The sequence below is a fragment of the Falco naumanni genome, chromosome 11, assembly GCF_017639655.2.
Source record: "Falco naumanni isolate bFalNau1 chromosome 11, bFalNau1.pat, whole genome shotgun sequence".
Lineage (NCBI taxonomy): Eukaryota > Metazoa > Chordata > Aves > Falconiformes > Falconidae > Falco > Falco naumanni.
Genome location: NC_054064.1, coordinates 6,739,245 through 6,754,912, shown reverse-complemented (window position 1 = coordinate 6,754,912; position 15,668 = coordinate 6,739,245). Strand labels below are relative to the sequence as shown.

The following is a 15,668-nucleotide window of genomic DNA, read 5'->3' as shown; positions in this document are numbered from 1 at the left end:
AGCCGTACCGGCGGCCACTCCAAAGCTGGAGGCCTCCTGCCACAAAAATCAAGGGAGCCACCCTGGAAGCAAGCCGCACAAACCTCATGTAGGAGAGCGCCACAGAAACCAGTACAGATCATTACTAAGAACCTGGAAAGGGCAGGCGGTGAACCTTAGCGCCCTCACGATTGCTCAGACCACCATACTGCTAGCTCTGGCCCTCACAACCTAAGGAAACTCCAACAAACATGGTATAATTGACTAATTAAACAAGCAATGTGCAAAAGACTTAGCATTTCCCCTCCGGTCCTCTTGAGAAAAAAATGGAAATAAGCCCACATTCAAAAGCAATTTTAAACCCCCGTGAAATCAAAAGTAATCCCAATTGTCAATGCCCTGACAGCACGGTTGCCAGATGCCTTGATCTACAAGGCTAAAAACCTCAACCTGTCAAAAACTAAGACTAATTCCAACAGTCGAGTGTCCCTTTCTGGTTGCGTTTTGCTTGCCAGATGCTCAAGCCCTCAGGCTTCAAACAGCGGGGACGCTGACACAGTAAACACAGATACTCTTTATTAGGAATAGGCCAGCGCCAGCTGCGAGGGGAGCACCAAAACTTGGCACGAAGCACCATGATTTTAGCTCCTTTTTTTTAATCTCCTTTTGAGAACACCGAGACAGTGGCAAGACCCAACACAGGCACTGAAGTGACAAACCCGGTCCCTAACCCATCATACCCTACTTGAGTGCAGTTACATCCGTACGTAAGTTTTGAGCACCACAACCGAGAAGTACTGGGCTGAATTGCATCCTACACTAAGCAGGTGACAAAGCTGTTTGGCCAAAGGGTGGGAGGTTTTGTTTGTTTTTCTTCAAAAAGGAAGCTGAGTCACTCCAGCACTACTGTCCCTTCCTCCTACAAAAGGCATGGCTAAAGATTTAGGATTAAATCAAACTGAATGAGGATAAGGTAATCTGTTCTCAGGATTTTATACACGAATACTGCTGCGTTTGAGTACATACGTGAGCCCCTTCGCTGCAGTTACCCCAACTGCTTCAGCAGACAAGTTCCAATAGCAGGTCTGTTAAGAGGAGAGCCACACACGCAAACACTGGATTTGGCAAATCTGACCTGACACAATGTCCTTTCTGAGGGGCGGGGTTCCTTCCTACAGAAAACTGAAAGCCTGCAAGAGTTTCTGTATCACCTACCTTTCCCGAAATTACTTTTGACTCAGGTTAGTAAAAACAAAAGCTCAAAAGTCACCTTAAGTGGGTTGGGAGACAAGTCAATAGACAGTCCCAACACTGCTGGTATCAAATACCCAGCCTGCAGGTCAGCAAGGAAAAGCTGTTACCAGAAAGTGCCAATGAAGAACTTTTGAGTAACTCAGAAATCCCTGTGACCAAAGTTAAGGTACCTCCACCAGGTTTCTCTCTCTCCCCAGTACCAGGAGGTGCAGTTCCAGTAAAACTGGAGAGAGATGTATACCCAGCTACCATGGAAATTCACTTTTGTGCTTAGCATCTGACAGAACAAGGAAACCGACAGGGCTCTGCCCAAATGATAGATGTTGGAACACCAGATTCACGTAACGCTTCTGCCTTTATCACTGGGCATGGGAGGACGTCGTACCTCTTCAGAAAGGAGGGGGCAACCCCCAGGAAACTGACCTTCCCCCGAAGCCCCCACTGACGGAAGAGCAGGCAGAGGCAGATGGAAAAGCAGCTCCAACTCCAGATGCTGGCCAGCCCTCACCACCCACCGCCACGGCAGAAGATGCTGCAGCACACGTTGGCAAGCGGCACCAAGGCGCGCTGCCATACTGAAATGGACGAGCCGTTTCAAATGGGAACGCGCTACGTACCTGTAAAGTTGCTTGTGTTTTCTTACAGTTGGGTCATAGTATTTCAAATTTTCCCTCACTAAAGAAAGCCTTAACTTGTATACCTTAAAGCACCTGCCAAATTACAGCAAGTTAATTGTGTTAAAAGAATTGATTATCTGGAGCAAGAGAAAGGAAGAGCTAGAAGAAAAACTATTCCTCAAGTCGTGAGGGCCTTCAAAGAACAAAAATGCTGTAAGTCAGCTAAACTAAATGAATACAGAGGAAACATAAATTTTCAGTCTAAAAAGACATATAAAGACTGCAAACACTGTGCCCTGCGTTTGAACCCGATTCTTCAATGCAGCCACAAGTAAACTGACAATCCCCTCCTTCCTCTGCCCATTTTAAATCTGCAGGCAGCCAACATCCACAGAATGCGGTTCAGAGCCATCCAGGAATACTTTGGCTATCTTCAGAGCAAGGAGGCAGATATCCTGGTGCTCCGCTGCTTGTCCACATCATAGCAGCAGCCAGGATCACAAAGAACAGAAGTTTTGCAGACATCCCATTACCGAAAGGGAGAAAAAACATTGCAGAGGGATGGCTAAGGAAGATGGACGGATGCCAGCAACGAGCTACTAGCAAATCTGACTAGCCTATCTATCATCCAGAAGAGCAGCAACTTGGGGGAACCCCGGATGAGTAGGATTCCAGTAGACTCCACCTTCAGCTCAATGTTTTGCCAGCATGGAAATGGCTCAAAGTGGGACAGCACCTGGTAGATGCTGCCTATGAAGCCTGTTGCAATCCAGGTCAACTGGTTTGCCTCAGTAATGTTTAAAAAAATTACAGTTTCTCCCCAATAACCAGGAGGCACAACTTCCCTTAGAAAAAGTCCATAGCAAGCTAGGTCATTGGTCCAAATACTTGGAGGACAGCTCTGATTTTCTGCGAGGACACGGCCAGAATGTACCATTTTCACATCTTCATATGACATGACCATGAGCGTGGTTTTAAGTAGTCCAGGAACGTAAGCTGCAAAACAAGGAGAGGCAGTAAGTTAGTTACAGGCCAACAGTACCAGCTGTGGTGTGGTCTCCTGAAGTCAAATTTTCCCTCACAGAAAAGAATGGGCAAACCACATTCCTACACCCTGCAACCCTAGTCTCATCCTCACTAAACACTTTGTGGAAGTGTAGCTACAGCCGCAACAAGCCGTTTGCCTCCCACCCACCTTACATTCAGGTCTTATACATCAGGTGAATGCCGCATCTAGTAGCATATTGTATCAAGAAGCCAGTCATTTACAACGTAAACTCTTAACTAAGGAGGATCAAACTTACAGAGTTTGTCTGAGAATACCTTTGGTTAAAGCTGGAATCAACTAGGACAGCAAGAAGTTTTGTATCGAACAGAATCTGCTGCCAAGAAAATAAGTTACAAGTCACAGAAAGTAACACCAACAAAACTCCAGACTGGCCATTTACAGCAACCAGTTCTCACTGCCACGCGGCCTAGCCTGGGAGAGGCACAACGGGCTCAGTTTTTGCGAGCCTCATAGAAGTTTCTACTGACCTCGCTGGCCAAGGGCTGCGGTTCCATGCACGCAGCCTGAATGGCCTAGCGTACTCTTAAGTCGTGGCTTATGGCTGCAGAAGTGTGGGAAGAACACCCTCGGCTTCCAGTCATGAAATACCATCAGCATAGTAAGCACTAATGAAAGCAGTTTTATTAAGCAGTTTCTAAGCCTAAACCCTAATGAATGAGGCTCAGGCCATTGAACTTCTGCGCTGTCCCCAAAGCGAGAAAGGACAAGCTGCCCGCAGGGTCCGTTACCCCCTAGGAAAGGCCAGTCACTCACATTTTCCATAGGACAATACTGGCGGGCATACCACTCCTGGCTATAGAGGCAAATGATGACACCTTGGCCCAGGAAGAGGGAAGTCCACATGATCACATTCCAGATGGGCCCTTTCCGACTGTCATTAAGGATGAAGTTGAAGACCACTGGGGAAGAGGTGAAATGAGAAGCATCGTTCAGAAATGAGAGTCAGGATTCAAGAATCAAAGATCAACTGATTTCACTGGCTCCTTCCCTCCCTTCACTTCATCTCTGGAGCAACAAGACTGCTCTGTGAGTTCAATATAGTGCAAGAAAATCTGATTGTGCTTGGCAGCAGAGCAAATACTATGAGCCAGTGCTGACATTTACCTCCAGTAAGTGTGCCGACAAGCTGGCCCGGCTGTATGCCTCTGGGGATCAATATTGTTTGTGTTACACTGTTGGCCAAGATGTGCTGCCAGAGGAGGCTTAGTTTATTAGAGCTTTCTAACTCAAAATCCAAAATGAAACAATAGACCTCTGCCTTCTAAATAGGCTCTCTTCTTCACTGCAGTAGCAAAGCCATACTTGCCTTACACTATGACTTTAAAGAAGACTTCCAAACTGCTGACATACAGCAATTCAACTAAGGCTCAGCAAAGAGGAAGCAGTGCTATTAAAGCATGTACCATGTCACATAAACAGCAGTGTATCATATACAGCTCTCTTCCTCTCCATCAATACCTTGCTTGCCTAAGTCCTAAGCCTGCAAACCCAGTGTGCACGTATACATACATATATATGTAACTACTTGGCTGCAAAAATCCATTCATAAATTTTGGACTCACAGTTGCAACTCTTGGACAAAAAACAGTTCTGTGTGTTAGTGCCTAAAGAATAACTGGCATCATTAACAAAAGGGCAAAAGCATGCTTGTTTAAAAAAAAAAAAAGCCATAAAACCCACAAGCCACTCACATACTCTCTCCCTGGAACTTACTTCCAAAGCACATAAACAGGCAGAAGAGAACCGGATAGAAGTAGCCAAAGCAGACGCTCAGAACATATTCATGCACAGCAGCTGATACTGCAAAGACAGACAGCATAGCTGCTGCTTTGAACTTCTTACCAAAAAACTGGAAGAGAGAAGAATACCAAGTATTATAACCTGCTCTGCTGTGGGTTTAGTTCAGTTTTCTCATTTTTTTTTTTTTTTTTTTTTTTTTAAACCTTAGCTAGAAAGGGCTTCCTCCACCCAAGAAACATATGTGAAATGCTAAGTGCTTTACAGAGCAGCTTGGATTTTTGGTGGTTTTCTTCAGGCATATTTCTGGTCTCCTGCGTAAGTACTCAGGTTGGACCTACTCATGAAATATCTACCATAACTCATCAAAATAGTGCAACATGAGTTCACTGTTGAGTCAACCTTTACACTCAGACCCACATTTTGTACACATTAAGGTCTTGGAAATGAGCAACAAATCTCTAAAAAGCACAGTTTTCTACCCGCAACAGCTGAGGCAAGACATTTTTGTGCTTCTCAACACACAGTGATGCCGCATCTTTACAAACGTACTGTCTTGCCCAGCAGTTAAATGTTTAATTAACAAAACAGAAGAATATATCTGCTTGTTACTCACCCAAAGGAAGTCCCTGTAGGCATAGTAATAAAGCCAGTCGTGTACTACCACATTCCAGGTTCGGTAGTAGTTTGCATAGGAAGTGGAATTCCACCAGTCCTGAAAGCACAAGTGAAAGACTGTAAATCTAATTAAGCATAAAACGTTCTGTAGGCCTTTCCTGGGATATCAAGTTGAAAAATATCAATCAGAATAATAACCAAGCTAACATAAGTTATAACAAGCTGCACCATGAAATAATGCTTCCCATTGTATTTTCAACGTTCTACTCTGTATACCAAAGTTTGGTTTTGACCCAAACTGCAGTGACTGAGATGATAGAGGAATTAAATAGAGTGTTAACAGAGCTATTGGGTAGCTCTGGTGGCTAGTTCTCTTTGTGCACAGGGTATACTACTTTAAAACAATTCAGACTGCCAAATAGAACAGATCCAATTTCTACAGCACAGCAACAATCTTAAACCCTAACAGCGTAACACAAACAAAACCCTGTGGATGCTTTATTTGATAAGAATCTTCAGTTTCCTTCTCTTTCCTTTTCATTATATATTATTTATAAAGGAATATATATATAAAGTTATAACTCCCGCTTCTTACCTTGTAGAACATCCTGTCTGCAAAGCGTAGCATCTCAGCAAATGCGTTGAGCCAACAGTGAAGGAACGCAAAGAAAACCAGGAATAGAATCAGTACACCTAGAAATAAGGTAGATTCAGACCAGTTTTGTAGCATTTTGTCTCAGCTATAGGCAAGAGCCTGTAACGCAGTCAAGACTGTTCTTATAGGCATAGACACAGATGAGCTTTGTCCTACCTACACGAAAATGTCAAAGTATTTCAGTTTCTCACCACACCAGGTCATGCTTACCCCAGAAGGCAGTAGCAAGGCTGTCACACAGCCTAGGACTTGATTTTGAACACTGTTACATTTAAACCCAGGCTCTTTTGTGCTGCCGATTCTAAAGTTTAACAACATAATGCTGAAGACTGCCCACAAGACCTCCTTGGCTGGTACTTGCCTGTCATGAATGCTTCTCATATGAAGCACTTCCCCTCCCTCCTCCCTCTTCCATGAGGATAACAGTTACTCATGAATCCAGGTCTTACCTGGCAGAATGGAGTTGAAGATGCAGAGGACCAGCCCTCGAAGATTGAAGGTTTCTTGGCTGCTGTTGTGAAACAGAGGAATGCAGAGTCTCACAAAAATGTAGTAGGCATAGAAAAGTGAACCAAGCACCTGGAAAAAAAAAAAAAAAGAAAAGTCTGACTCCATATGAGAAATGCACAATTAACACATCACCACTTGACAGCTCTAGGAGAGCAATAGCAGCTGCCAACACTAGTCAAAATTTATTTTACATTGCTGCCAATAAACTTCCCTAAGGGTCCAGGCAAAAAGTAAGCTACAGCCATCTGTGTAGCATGTTGACATTGAGGAGCAAAATCAACTTGTCTTTTCTACTACAGCAGCTCTAAGTTTCTCCTAGTCCTATCAACTCAGAAGTTATGACAAATGATTTGTGCCAATGCCAAAGTGAGTGGGGAAAGTACCCTGTGATCTAGGTCCAAGACAAGGGCAGAAATAAGAAATACTTACTGTAGTTAAAGCTACTATTAAAGCTTAAGTTTCTTTTATCCCAAAAAAGAGCTATTTACAGGCCAAATCGCCTCAGGCCTTCTTTGGCTCATGAACCCACATTCTGGAAGTTTCAAAATGCAGGTCACTGCTTTACTGCAGTCACTCCAACTGCTGTAAGCCAGGTGTGGGCTTTGTCACCCTCTTTTGTCAGAGAGCAAGCAGCCAAAGGTCTTTTCATGCTTCATTTTTAATTTGGTTGGGTTTTTGGTTTGTTTTGTTGTTTGTTTTTTTTTTAATTGGCTGGTTTTTAAACCATGCATTGTGTGACAGTATAAATTTCAATCATGCAAAGCCACTACTCAGAAACAAAGCCATAAGAAGCTACTGAAGCTCACATCCAGAGACACAAAGATCAGGTCAACTTTCAGCTCAAATAAGTACTGAAGAGCCGGACTTCAGGCCTCACTATTTCAAAATCAGTCTGAATATCTGAAGACAGGTAGCTGTGCCAGTGCATAACAGAGCATCAGTGTAAAGAAAAGTGTCAGAGCATGGATATTGCTCTCCCCATACACACATGCAGCTTTTGTACAGAATAGAGTCTAAAGGCTTCTTTAAGCAAGGATTTATTTTTTTTATTTTGACACAGTCATCAGTGCAGCAAGATCACAGTTTCTTTTTTTTTAGTTCACTAAAAAGCATTCTTCACTTGGTGTAGGCTTACCAGGAAAAGAGTGATTTAACGCCAAAGGGAGAACTGTTCAGCAACACAGATCCCTGAAAGCATGTTCTTCAGAAAGCTGCACTACTCACCTGTGCAAATTTGGTAGCCACATAGCCCCATCTTATCATGGGATTCCTAGGAAAAAGAACACATGATGTCATATCCAAATAGGACCTCAAAGTGGCAAAACCCTCCCTTCAATTATTGATTTTATTGACCTATACTCTGAAAAAAATGGGTTTTTAATTCCAGAGTTCTTAATCTCCTGACATCCAAGAGACATCTGCCCAAATTGCTGTTCCTCACTTTCAACTGCAGCAGGGCAACTACAGCAATTCCATAAATGGAAAAGTATCTGGAGAGCAGCATTATGCAATTACGTAGGAGGTGGTGATCTGCCCAATAGTCACGTAAAGGACTGCTGACTTGACACTGTCAAAGTGCAACCCAGTAAAGTACAGAAAAGTTTGGCAGTTCCCAGTTTTAAAGGCTTCAGCCTGCCTCCTCAAACTCAAGAGACAGGGCTGCTTATTAGCACCACATAAACCACCACACAAGCCTACCGCAGGAGCTGTGTACCACTAGATATTCAGTAGCAAGTTCTTTATTTGTTTCACTTCCAAAGAAATAAAATCAGAACTGTAAAATCAAAATACTACTAGCATTAGAGTGAGTTTTCATGATCAAGCCCTGCCTTTTTTATCAACCAAGTTTCTGATTTAACCAGATCTTTACGACAGCTCTAACTCATGAATTGAACAGAGCACATCTAGGGTTGCTTAACATTGGCTTCAGCTTTTAGACTCATGTTCTATTGGTGTTGCTCACATTACCTGGGATAGTTGTCTCTGTAGATGAGGGTGGGAGCAAAGAGGAAGTACAGGTACTGAGAAATTCTGGGAATAGGTACTGTGCCTGGAAGAAGCGGGGAGGGGGGAAAAAAAAACACTCTGAAATCTCTTTGCTTACTGATGGTTCAGTTTCCCCAGTACCCTTTCACGACACAGAACACAGCAAAAAACCTCACTTGAACTAAAAAGTATGGGATTTGCAGAGAATTACATAAACTAGACCTATCATATGCAATTGCCCCACCACGAAGCATAGTTAACAAGTGAGGGTGACTAACAGGTAGCGCAGTGCTAACACCCTGATAGCACATTCCCTTTTCTCCCAGGGAAGATGAAGCTGTAAGGCCTGTATCAACATGTGGGTTCATGTTCAGCTCTGGCATGCCTTGCTGAAACGGCTTCTATGTTTTTATGATTGCTGTCATTTCAGCTAGAGCACTGGAGGCATGCAGGCAGATTCTGAACACCTTTTGCTCTTAAAAGCAGAAATAAGGAGTCCTGTTGAAGAAAGATCTAAGATACAGAGATGACTTAGACCTGAATAACAGTCTAGCTCATTGCTAATACCAGATGAAAAGGTTCAGGCTGAAATTATGATGCAGAAGGCCAGCCTAAGAGCCTCGTGACCTCCCCATCAAAAAACATCTATTCAAATCCTACCTCTCCAATTCACGAGGGCAGCTGAAAGCAATGGAGGGAAAACAAGAGTTGGTTATGCACTGCTGTCAAAATAGGCAAGTTACTCACTGGACTTGTCCTTTACAGAGGACAGGACTCTGGGTACGTTCTCCCGGATGAAGGAATAAGCCTTCATAACAAGACGAACCTGTAAAACCATGAGAATGTCAGTTTAACATTCTCAGTTTCCCAACTTTCCAGCAAAGACTGGATCAAGCATTTTAAGGCAACACCTTCAACATCTTGGGCTCTCTCCAATTTATCCCTTTTCAAGGAAAGGGCTGCTTCTGCCCACAAGCCTGTTTAACGGACATGAATTTAAGACACTGCAGGGTGAAACATACCATAACAATCATGGCTCAGGAGTGCCAAAACACATCTCATTCACATTCACAGGACCACAGCACACACGAGGACTCCAAATAACACCAGCAAGTCACTAACCAATTAACATTAACTTAAAATTGAAGGAAAAAAGCCCTATTCAATAAGCCAGTAGTTGAAAAAGCCATGAAACTGACTCCTTGAAGTTAGGCATGTTGACAGCAAGTATCACTACTTTGGAATAAGGTGGTGACCCACAAATAGTCCACAGCTACCCAGCAGGGTTTTTTGGGTTTTAATACTAAAGACCAAAAGGAAGGCTAGCCCAAAGTTAATTCTTCAGGCTCACACTCATCTCTGACCATCCTTGTTTTAATTTGATGGTCTGACCAGTCCCCCACACTCTTGCTCTTTTCTCCCTCTACCCCCAAAAAAGAAAATTCCACTTTCACTAAAGACTACAGGACAAAGATGGTTGCTTCTTAGGGACAAAAAGGGAAACAGGAACCACTTGTTGACTACCTACTTTCTCCTTTTAAAAAAAAAAAAGCATGTTACAGCTTCCTTGTGAAGTATGGCACAACAGCTTCTTAAAACTGGTTTTAACCATTTAACATCCACAAGACAACTAGAAGTAAATGGAATTTCAGCCTTGAAGTATGTTCAGAAAAAACCCACAGTAAAATCTTAAAAGGGCAAAACCTTAAAAAGGCAAAAAACCCCAAGTGGTTTCCAGGTCAAACTGAAGTTTACTATCTACTTTTTCTCATTAGAGTTGCTGCATGTAAGTCTGTCATCAAGTCAAAAGACAAACTCCATTCACAGCCCCGACTTAACTTAATGAATAAAAGCAACACATGACTCCTTATGAAAAAGGACCCTTTCCATTTTGAAAACAAGATTCATATCCAAAGATACCAAGTAGGGACCTACCTGTTCCAGTATTACAATAAAACGGGAAGCCGGGGGCAGGGCATATGATACAGCAACATAGGTTGGTCCAAATCCAAGCCCAGCTGTTTGGAACAGTGTGAACAACATCCCATAGAAGAGAGTGTGGATTACGCGATGGGAAGAACTGCAATAGCCTTGGGCCCACCAGACAAAAAGGTTGTAGGGAATGATAACTGTGGCACAGAACATGCACAGCCAAGTACAGAAGACAACCGGGAACTTTCCAAAAACAAAGACCAAGAGATCAAATCCCAGGACCAGCCTAGAACGCACAAGGAAAGAGACAATACTCAGCGTCCATTGTTTCATTAGAAATACTTCTACTCCACTAAGTGGATACAAAATGCAAAGCTTCCAGATTATAACTGACAACCCAGCTAGAAGCGACTGTGGCAATTTTCAGCTCAGAAACAGAGGGCTGTCTGTGGCAGATTTAAGCGACCACCCACAAACACATCAGAAAATAAAGAGATGAAGGACTCATGCCACCAACGCTGTCAGGCACAGCTTACCTTCAAATCCCAAAGGGCTTAAGCACATCTTTAAGATCAGCATGTGCTTTAAGAGCACGCTCAAGATCATCCCTGCTAAGAACAAGCATGTGACTAAATGATCTACTGCTGAACCAGGATCCAAAAGAGCTTTTGGAGAACACTCCCAAGACATCACCACTATCACATTAAGAATCAGTTCTTCCCAGGAGTTTAACACCTAAAGAGGCTTTTTCCCTACCTCTATAGTCACGAGGTATTTTAATATCTGACACTCAAACCTAATTTAATTTCTGCTTTCTGAAATCTATAGGCATTCCACATAGATTCAGTTTAGAAGTCACCCAAAAGGCTTCGGGTCATTGTATGGTCAGTCCAAGTATGTCCAACTGGTGTGCGCCAGGTACTTAGTTCACTAATCAAGCTTAAAACGTAACGACATAAATAAAAGGATGTTCAGCCTTACCGGCTATCAAAGTCACCAAAGCTTACTCCTACACATAAGCAGCTCTTCTGAACTAAGGTCAGAAGAAGGTGGTACAGAGTATACCAATTTATTTGTTCTCATGTGGAGGCTCACTTGTAAACTGCATCCAAGTTATCAGATCTAGCTCAGAACACAGCAATGATTTTTTTTTTAAGTAATCTGATAATTCTGCTCCTATTAGTTAATTTTAGAGGTAAATGCCTATTCTCCTTCAATTTCCATACACTATTAAGTCAGGATCAGCTAAACAATATTCAATAGCGCACGAGCCTCTTATACTCTTGGACAAGAAGGACAATGATTATTATCAAGATACAGCTCCAGTTTTGCACACTGAAAATCAGATAATTGGCAAGATAAACATGTAATCCTACTTGTGTACATGGGATACAGCTTGCCAAGATACTATTTATAGCAACAAGCAAGTGTGAGGAAAGCAGTCTTTCACAATCTTGTTCACAACTGGCTACCTGCAAAGCACAACCTTAACAGAGGCTGTGCCAATCCCCTTGACATTTTTTCCCCCAGGAAAACCAAAAAGTTCTACTTTTATTTAAGCACGAGTACAGCGTTCCAGGACCGTCATTTTTAAACAGCGGAAGTACTGCTCAAGTATTTAAAGTTTTTCTAAACACAGTTCCCCTTCAAACAACGCAAGCAGCTGAAAGCTACCATTTCATTAAAGATATTCAACTAAAGCAGTCTACATTCAATGATGACCCCTCCCTTTTGCCAGCCTTGTGATGAACTAAGCACGTGCTGGCCATAATTCTCACAGAACACACCAATCTGTATTTTTTTCCTAATATCTAGCTATCAGATTTGAAGGGACCATATCCCCCCTCAAGGGATTTGACGGGATCATTTCCCCCCCTTCAATGGACTTCACCACATATTTTAAGTATGCCCAATTGAAAACCCTCGCTTCCAACAACATCCCAAGGAAGGATTCCCCCTCCTTTCCGCACCATTCTGTGGTTTCATGTACCTCTGGTGCTTTGGAAGCGAGTATTTCCCAGCCCTGATCCCTGTCTTTCCAAAGCATTCTTACCTTCCTTCATCAATGAAGTCTACTAAAAGTGTGCTGAGGATGAAGACAATGAGAAGAGCGATGAACATGTGGTAGATCGTCCTGATGTGACTCACTTCAAACAGCTCACTGAGGGAGAGATCCAAATGCTATCAGGCCATTCACACAGCACATCACACCCCCAGTACTTGGCTTTCAACGTGTTTCACAGTAAGGCAAGATGACATCACTGCCACCCCAATTCAAGAGGCTGAAGTTAAGGTACAGTCTAGGTGCCAGTGTACACAAGACATTTCCCCCATTTATCTTCAGACAAAGGATAATTAGCCATTATCTCAGTGGTACTGAGAAGACTGTAATTAAGGTTTACATTTGGGGAAGCCTGCAAACTGCACTAGAGATGTTTTCGGAAGAAACAGAGAAGCTTAAACAGATTAGCCCACATGGGTTTGAACATAAGACCACAGGTGGTGGTGGGGAGAGTACCTCAAAGCAAAGGCTAGTTAGTATTTTCAATCAATTTCATGGAAAATCTGAAGTTAACTCACTCCAAAAGGGACCTGCGGGCAGTAAAGATCTTCCCATGTTCTGGAGGAGCCCTCGAGGTCCTGCAAACACAGATGAGAACATTTGAGACAAGAACGGAAATAAGGCTTCCAGGAAACATAACCTTGTTATACGAACAGCTTAAAACTGACTTACTTGGCTTTGTGCAGTTCCTTCTCTGCACAGGAAGCTGGGAAGAGGGAGGCTGAAGATGAGGAGTCCAGGAGCGCTGATTTAGCCACTAAACTGTTCACAAACTCTGTGAAGTGACTGTCCACTTCCTTCATGAAAGCTGGCTTCAATTGCTGACAGTAAAAACAGAGTAGAAGATTGTTTAATTCCCTGGATACATTTTCATAACATATTTATATTCCCTTTTATTCCAGAGCAGAACAGTGCAAGGCATCAAGAAGACATCCCTGTACCATCTGCCTACAGTTGGCGCCAACTTGGGCAAGATGAGGGGCTTATCCTGGCATGTTCATGTACCTCGGGTCAGAGGACTTTGAATAACATTCATCATCTCCATCAGACAAAACACTGAGGAGCAAAGTAAACATACTGCTCTTGGTATGCTTTTGGTCTGGAGTGGCAGGTATTTCACATTTTTCATGGTGCCAAGAAGGTTCAACTAAATTTAATACATGAGCCCCAGAAAAATTTCTCAATTTTAACTGGTTACATCCTTAGCATATGAAACAAGCACGAACAAGATTTACTTTTTAGTCCATATAGTATTATTAAGGGGAAAACAGATCTTTTCAGGCTTGTGGCTAAACAATCATCTTTGATGTTCTCATGCATTAATGCAGAAGTGATCTCAATGACATGACTGCAGGAAGAAGGACCAAATTTACCCTTCCACTGCTACCACTGTTTGGATGAAAACTTTCACATACGACTGAAGTTACAGAATGTACAGAAAATTTTCATGAAAGCAAAATACTAGGTAACTGTTAAGTGTTAAGACTGAGCAGTGAGAGACACAAAACTGGTAGGCAGCAAGACTGAAGTTCAAGAACTCATGGGGTCAAATATCCCACTTGAATCTCTTACACTCCCTTTTCTTCGGATAACTTTATACAAGTTATCTTCTCCATTAACAGCCAGTTGTGACAAAATTTCACCATTTTTAGCCTATTCATATTTTTCTTCTCTCATTTTTATAGACAAAGGCAACTTCTGAAGCATCTGGTTTACTAAACACCTTGACGTCTAGAGGGTTCATGAAAAATCAGAGATGAGCATTCCCCTCTACCATATTTTTGGAAAAATGCATTGATAGGGTGCAAAACAGGAGGTAATGAGTTGTGGATAAAGCATAGGTGACCCTAGTCAAAGACTGCTTGTTTCATCTGATAAAGTTTCTTTTCTAGAAAGGAAAACATTGCTTAACCCTCCCAATAATAAGTTATCCAGACAAGGGCTGTAATTCACCTGCAAAAGGCAGACTAAAATGCTATGATGTTTCCATATCCTTTTTGTCTTGCCTTAAGACTAGCATGTGTAATTCATTCCTGTATTTTCCTGTCTGCAATACAGTTGGATCTGCTATTCAGTCTCATAACATGAAATTTCAAAAACTTGATTTCCCACCCCCCAGGCAGTTTTAAAAAGTAGATACATTTAGAAGAAACTTGAAACATTTTATCATCAAGTTACTCGTTTCTGCAGAAAGTGCTACACTGAGCTCTGGATAGCATTATGTTGTGGTGCAATGTCTCTTCCTCTTTATATGCAGAGAGGATCCTGAGATTTGCACAGTGGCTTTTTAATCTTATGGCTAGAAAAAAAGCATTTAAAATTCCCTCAAGCAAAGAAAAATGCATCATGCATTCACTGTATTTCAGTGAGAACTTTGGGAATCTAAAGATCCTAAGACCTCTTAAGATCTCTACCACTTTAGAAGACAGTGATTTATGATACTTCTGAGAATACAGTTCCTTAACGTCAGGTCCTCAGACACCAAATGGTTTCCCCAACACTTGAGCCTAGTGATGAAGCATGGCTAAGGGCTAACCCCTCAGTTCCTAAACGATAACCCTTTTGAGAATGCTCTGCCAGATAGCCACCATCTTCAGCACAGGAGACAGGCAAGTTTCCAGAAACTACTTCAGATCTAATTGCATACTGTACTAACAACATTTGTCTGACCATCCTTTTGCCTGGGACTTTTCGTTTGCCTCCAGATTCAAGGTTCAAGTTTTCCTCCATGATATCTACATATTTCACTAGTCTTCCTACTGATACCTACTTAAGAAGCACTTCTGTTTCCCCAATAACCTTCAGAATTCCTGACTGCTACCTACTTTCTAATCTTTAAGGCTGACAAGTAACAAACCCAATAAATCAGTTTTTGAGGAGGGAAGGAAAGAGTCAGGAAGTTAGGCACAAAAATGATGCTTCCTCAAAAAGGCATTTGTGACGCTTGAGCTTATTTGTTAGTACATGTTTAAGTTTCAGTGCCTAACTATCATACCACAGCAAGCTGCAGCAGCATTGGTTTTGCTAAAAAAGAATAGGTACAAGGTATAAGAAGGAAAAGCCAGATAACCAAAATAAAATGTTAGCTAAAAGCTGCAGCAGTGATATATTTGCCTCTTACATAGACCTCCTTCCACAGCTATGTTTTAAGGAGTCTGTTTCCACTGATGGACACTTGTCATCCATGGTTATCTCCTTCATTTTCCAAGCATGCTTGAATTGATTTTATACGACAGATCACCCAAAAAA

The 15,668-nt window shown here is 42.3% G+C and overlaps 1 protein-coding gene across 3 annotated transcripts in view; it reads right to left on the bottom strand.

Moving 5' to 3' along the window:
* Positions 1 to 533: 533 nt before the first annotated feature.
* Positions 534 to 15,668, bottom strand: part of SOAT1 (sterol O-acyltransferase 1) — a 29,837-nt gene continuing 14,702 nt past the window's right edge. For all 3 annotated transcript variants that reach the window (XM_040610479.1, XM_040610480.1, XM_040610478.1), the window contains exons 4-16: positions 13,092 to 13,240; positions 12,938 to 12,997; positions 12,411 to 12,518; positions 10,361 to 10,643; positions 9,173 to 9,251; positions 8,408 to 8,489; positions 7,664 to 7,709; positions 6,379 to 6,508; positions 5,870 to 5,967; positions 5,273 to 5,371; positions 4,633 to 4,768; positions 3,673 to 3,818; positions 534 to 2,846 (exon numbers count right to left, since the gene is read on the bottom strand). In XM_040610479.1, the coding sequence (XP_040466413.1) occupies positions 2,790 to 2,846; positions 3,673 to 3,818; positions 4,633 to 4,768; positions 5,273 to 5,371; positions 5,870 to 5,967; positions 6,379 to 6,508; positions 7,664 to 7,709; positions 8,408 to 8,489; positions 9,173 to 9,251; positions 10,361 to 10,643; positions 12,411 to 12,518; positions 12,938 to 12,997; positions 13,092 to 13,240 (1,473 nt within the window). In that variant the 3' untranslated portion in view covers positions 534 to 2,789. The remainder of the gene's footprint in view (positions 2,847 to 3,672; positions 3,819 to 4,632; positions 4,769 to 5,272; positions 5,372 to 5,869; positions 5,968 to 6,378; positions 6,509 to 7,663; positions 7,710 to 8,407; positions 8,490 to 9,172; positions 9,252 to 10,360; positions 10,644 to 12,410; positions 12,519 to 12,937; positions 12,998 to 13,091; positions 13,241 to 15,668) is intronic.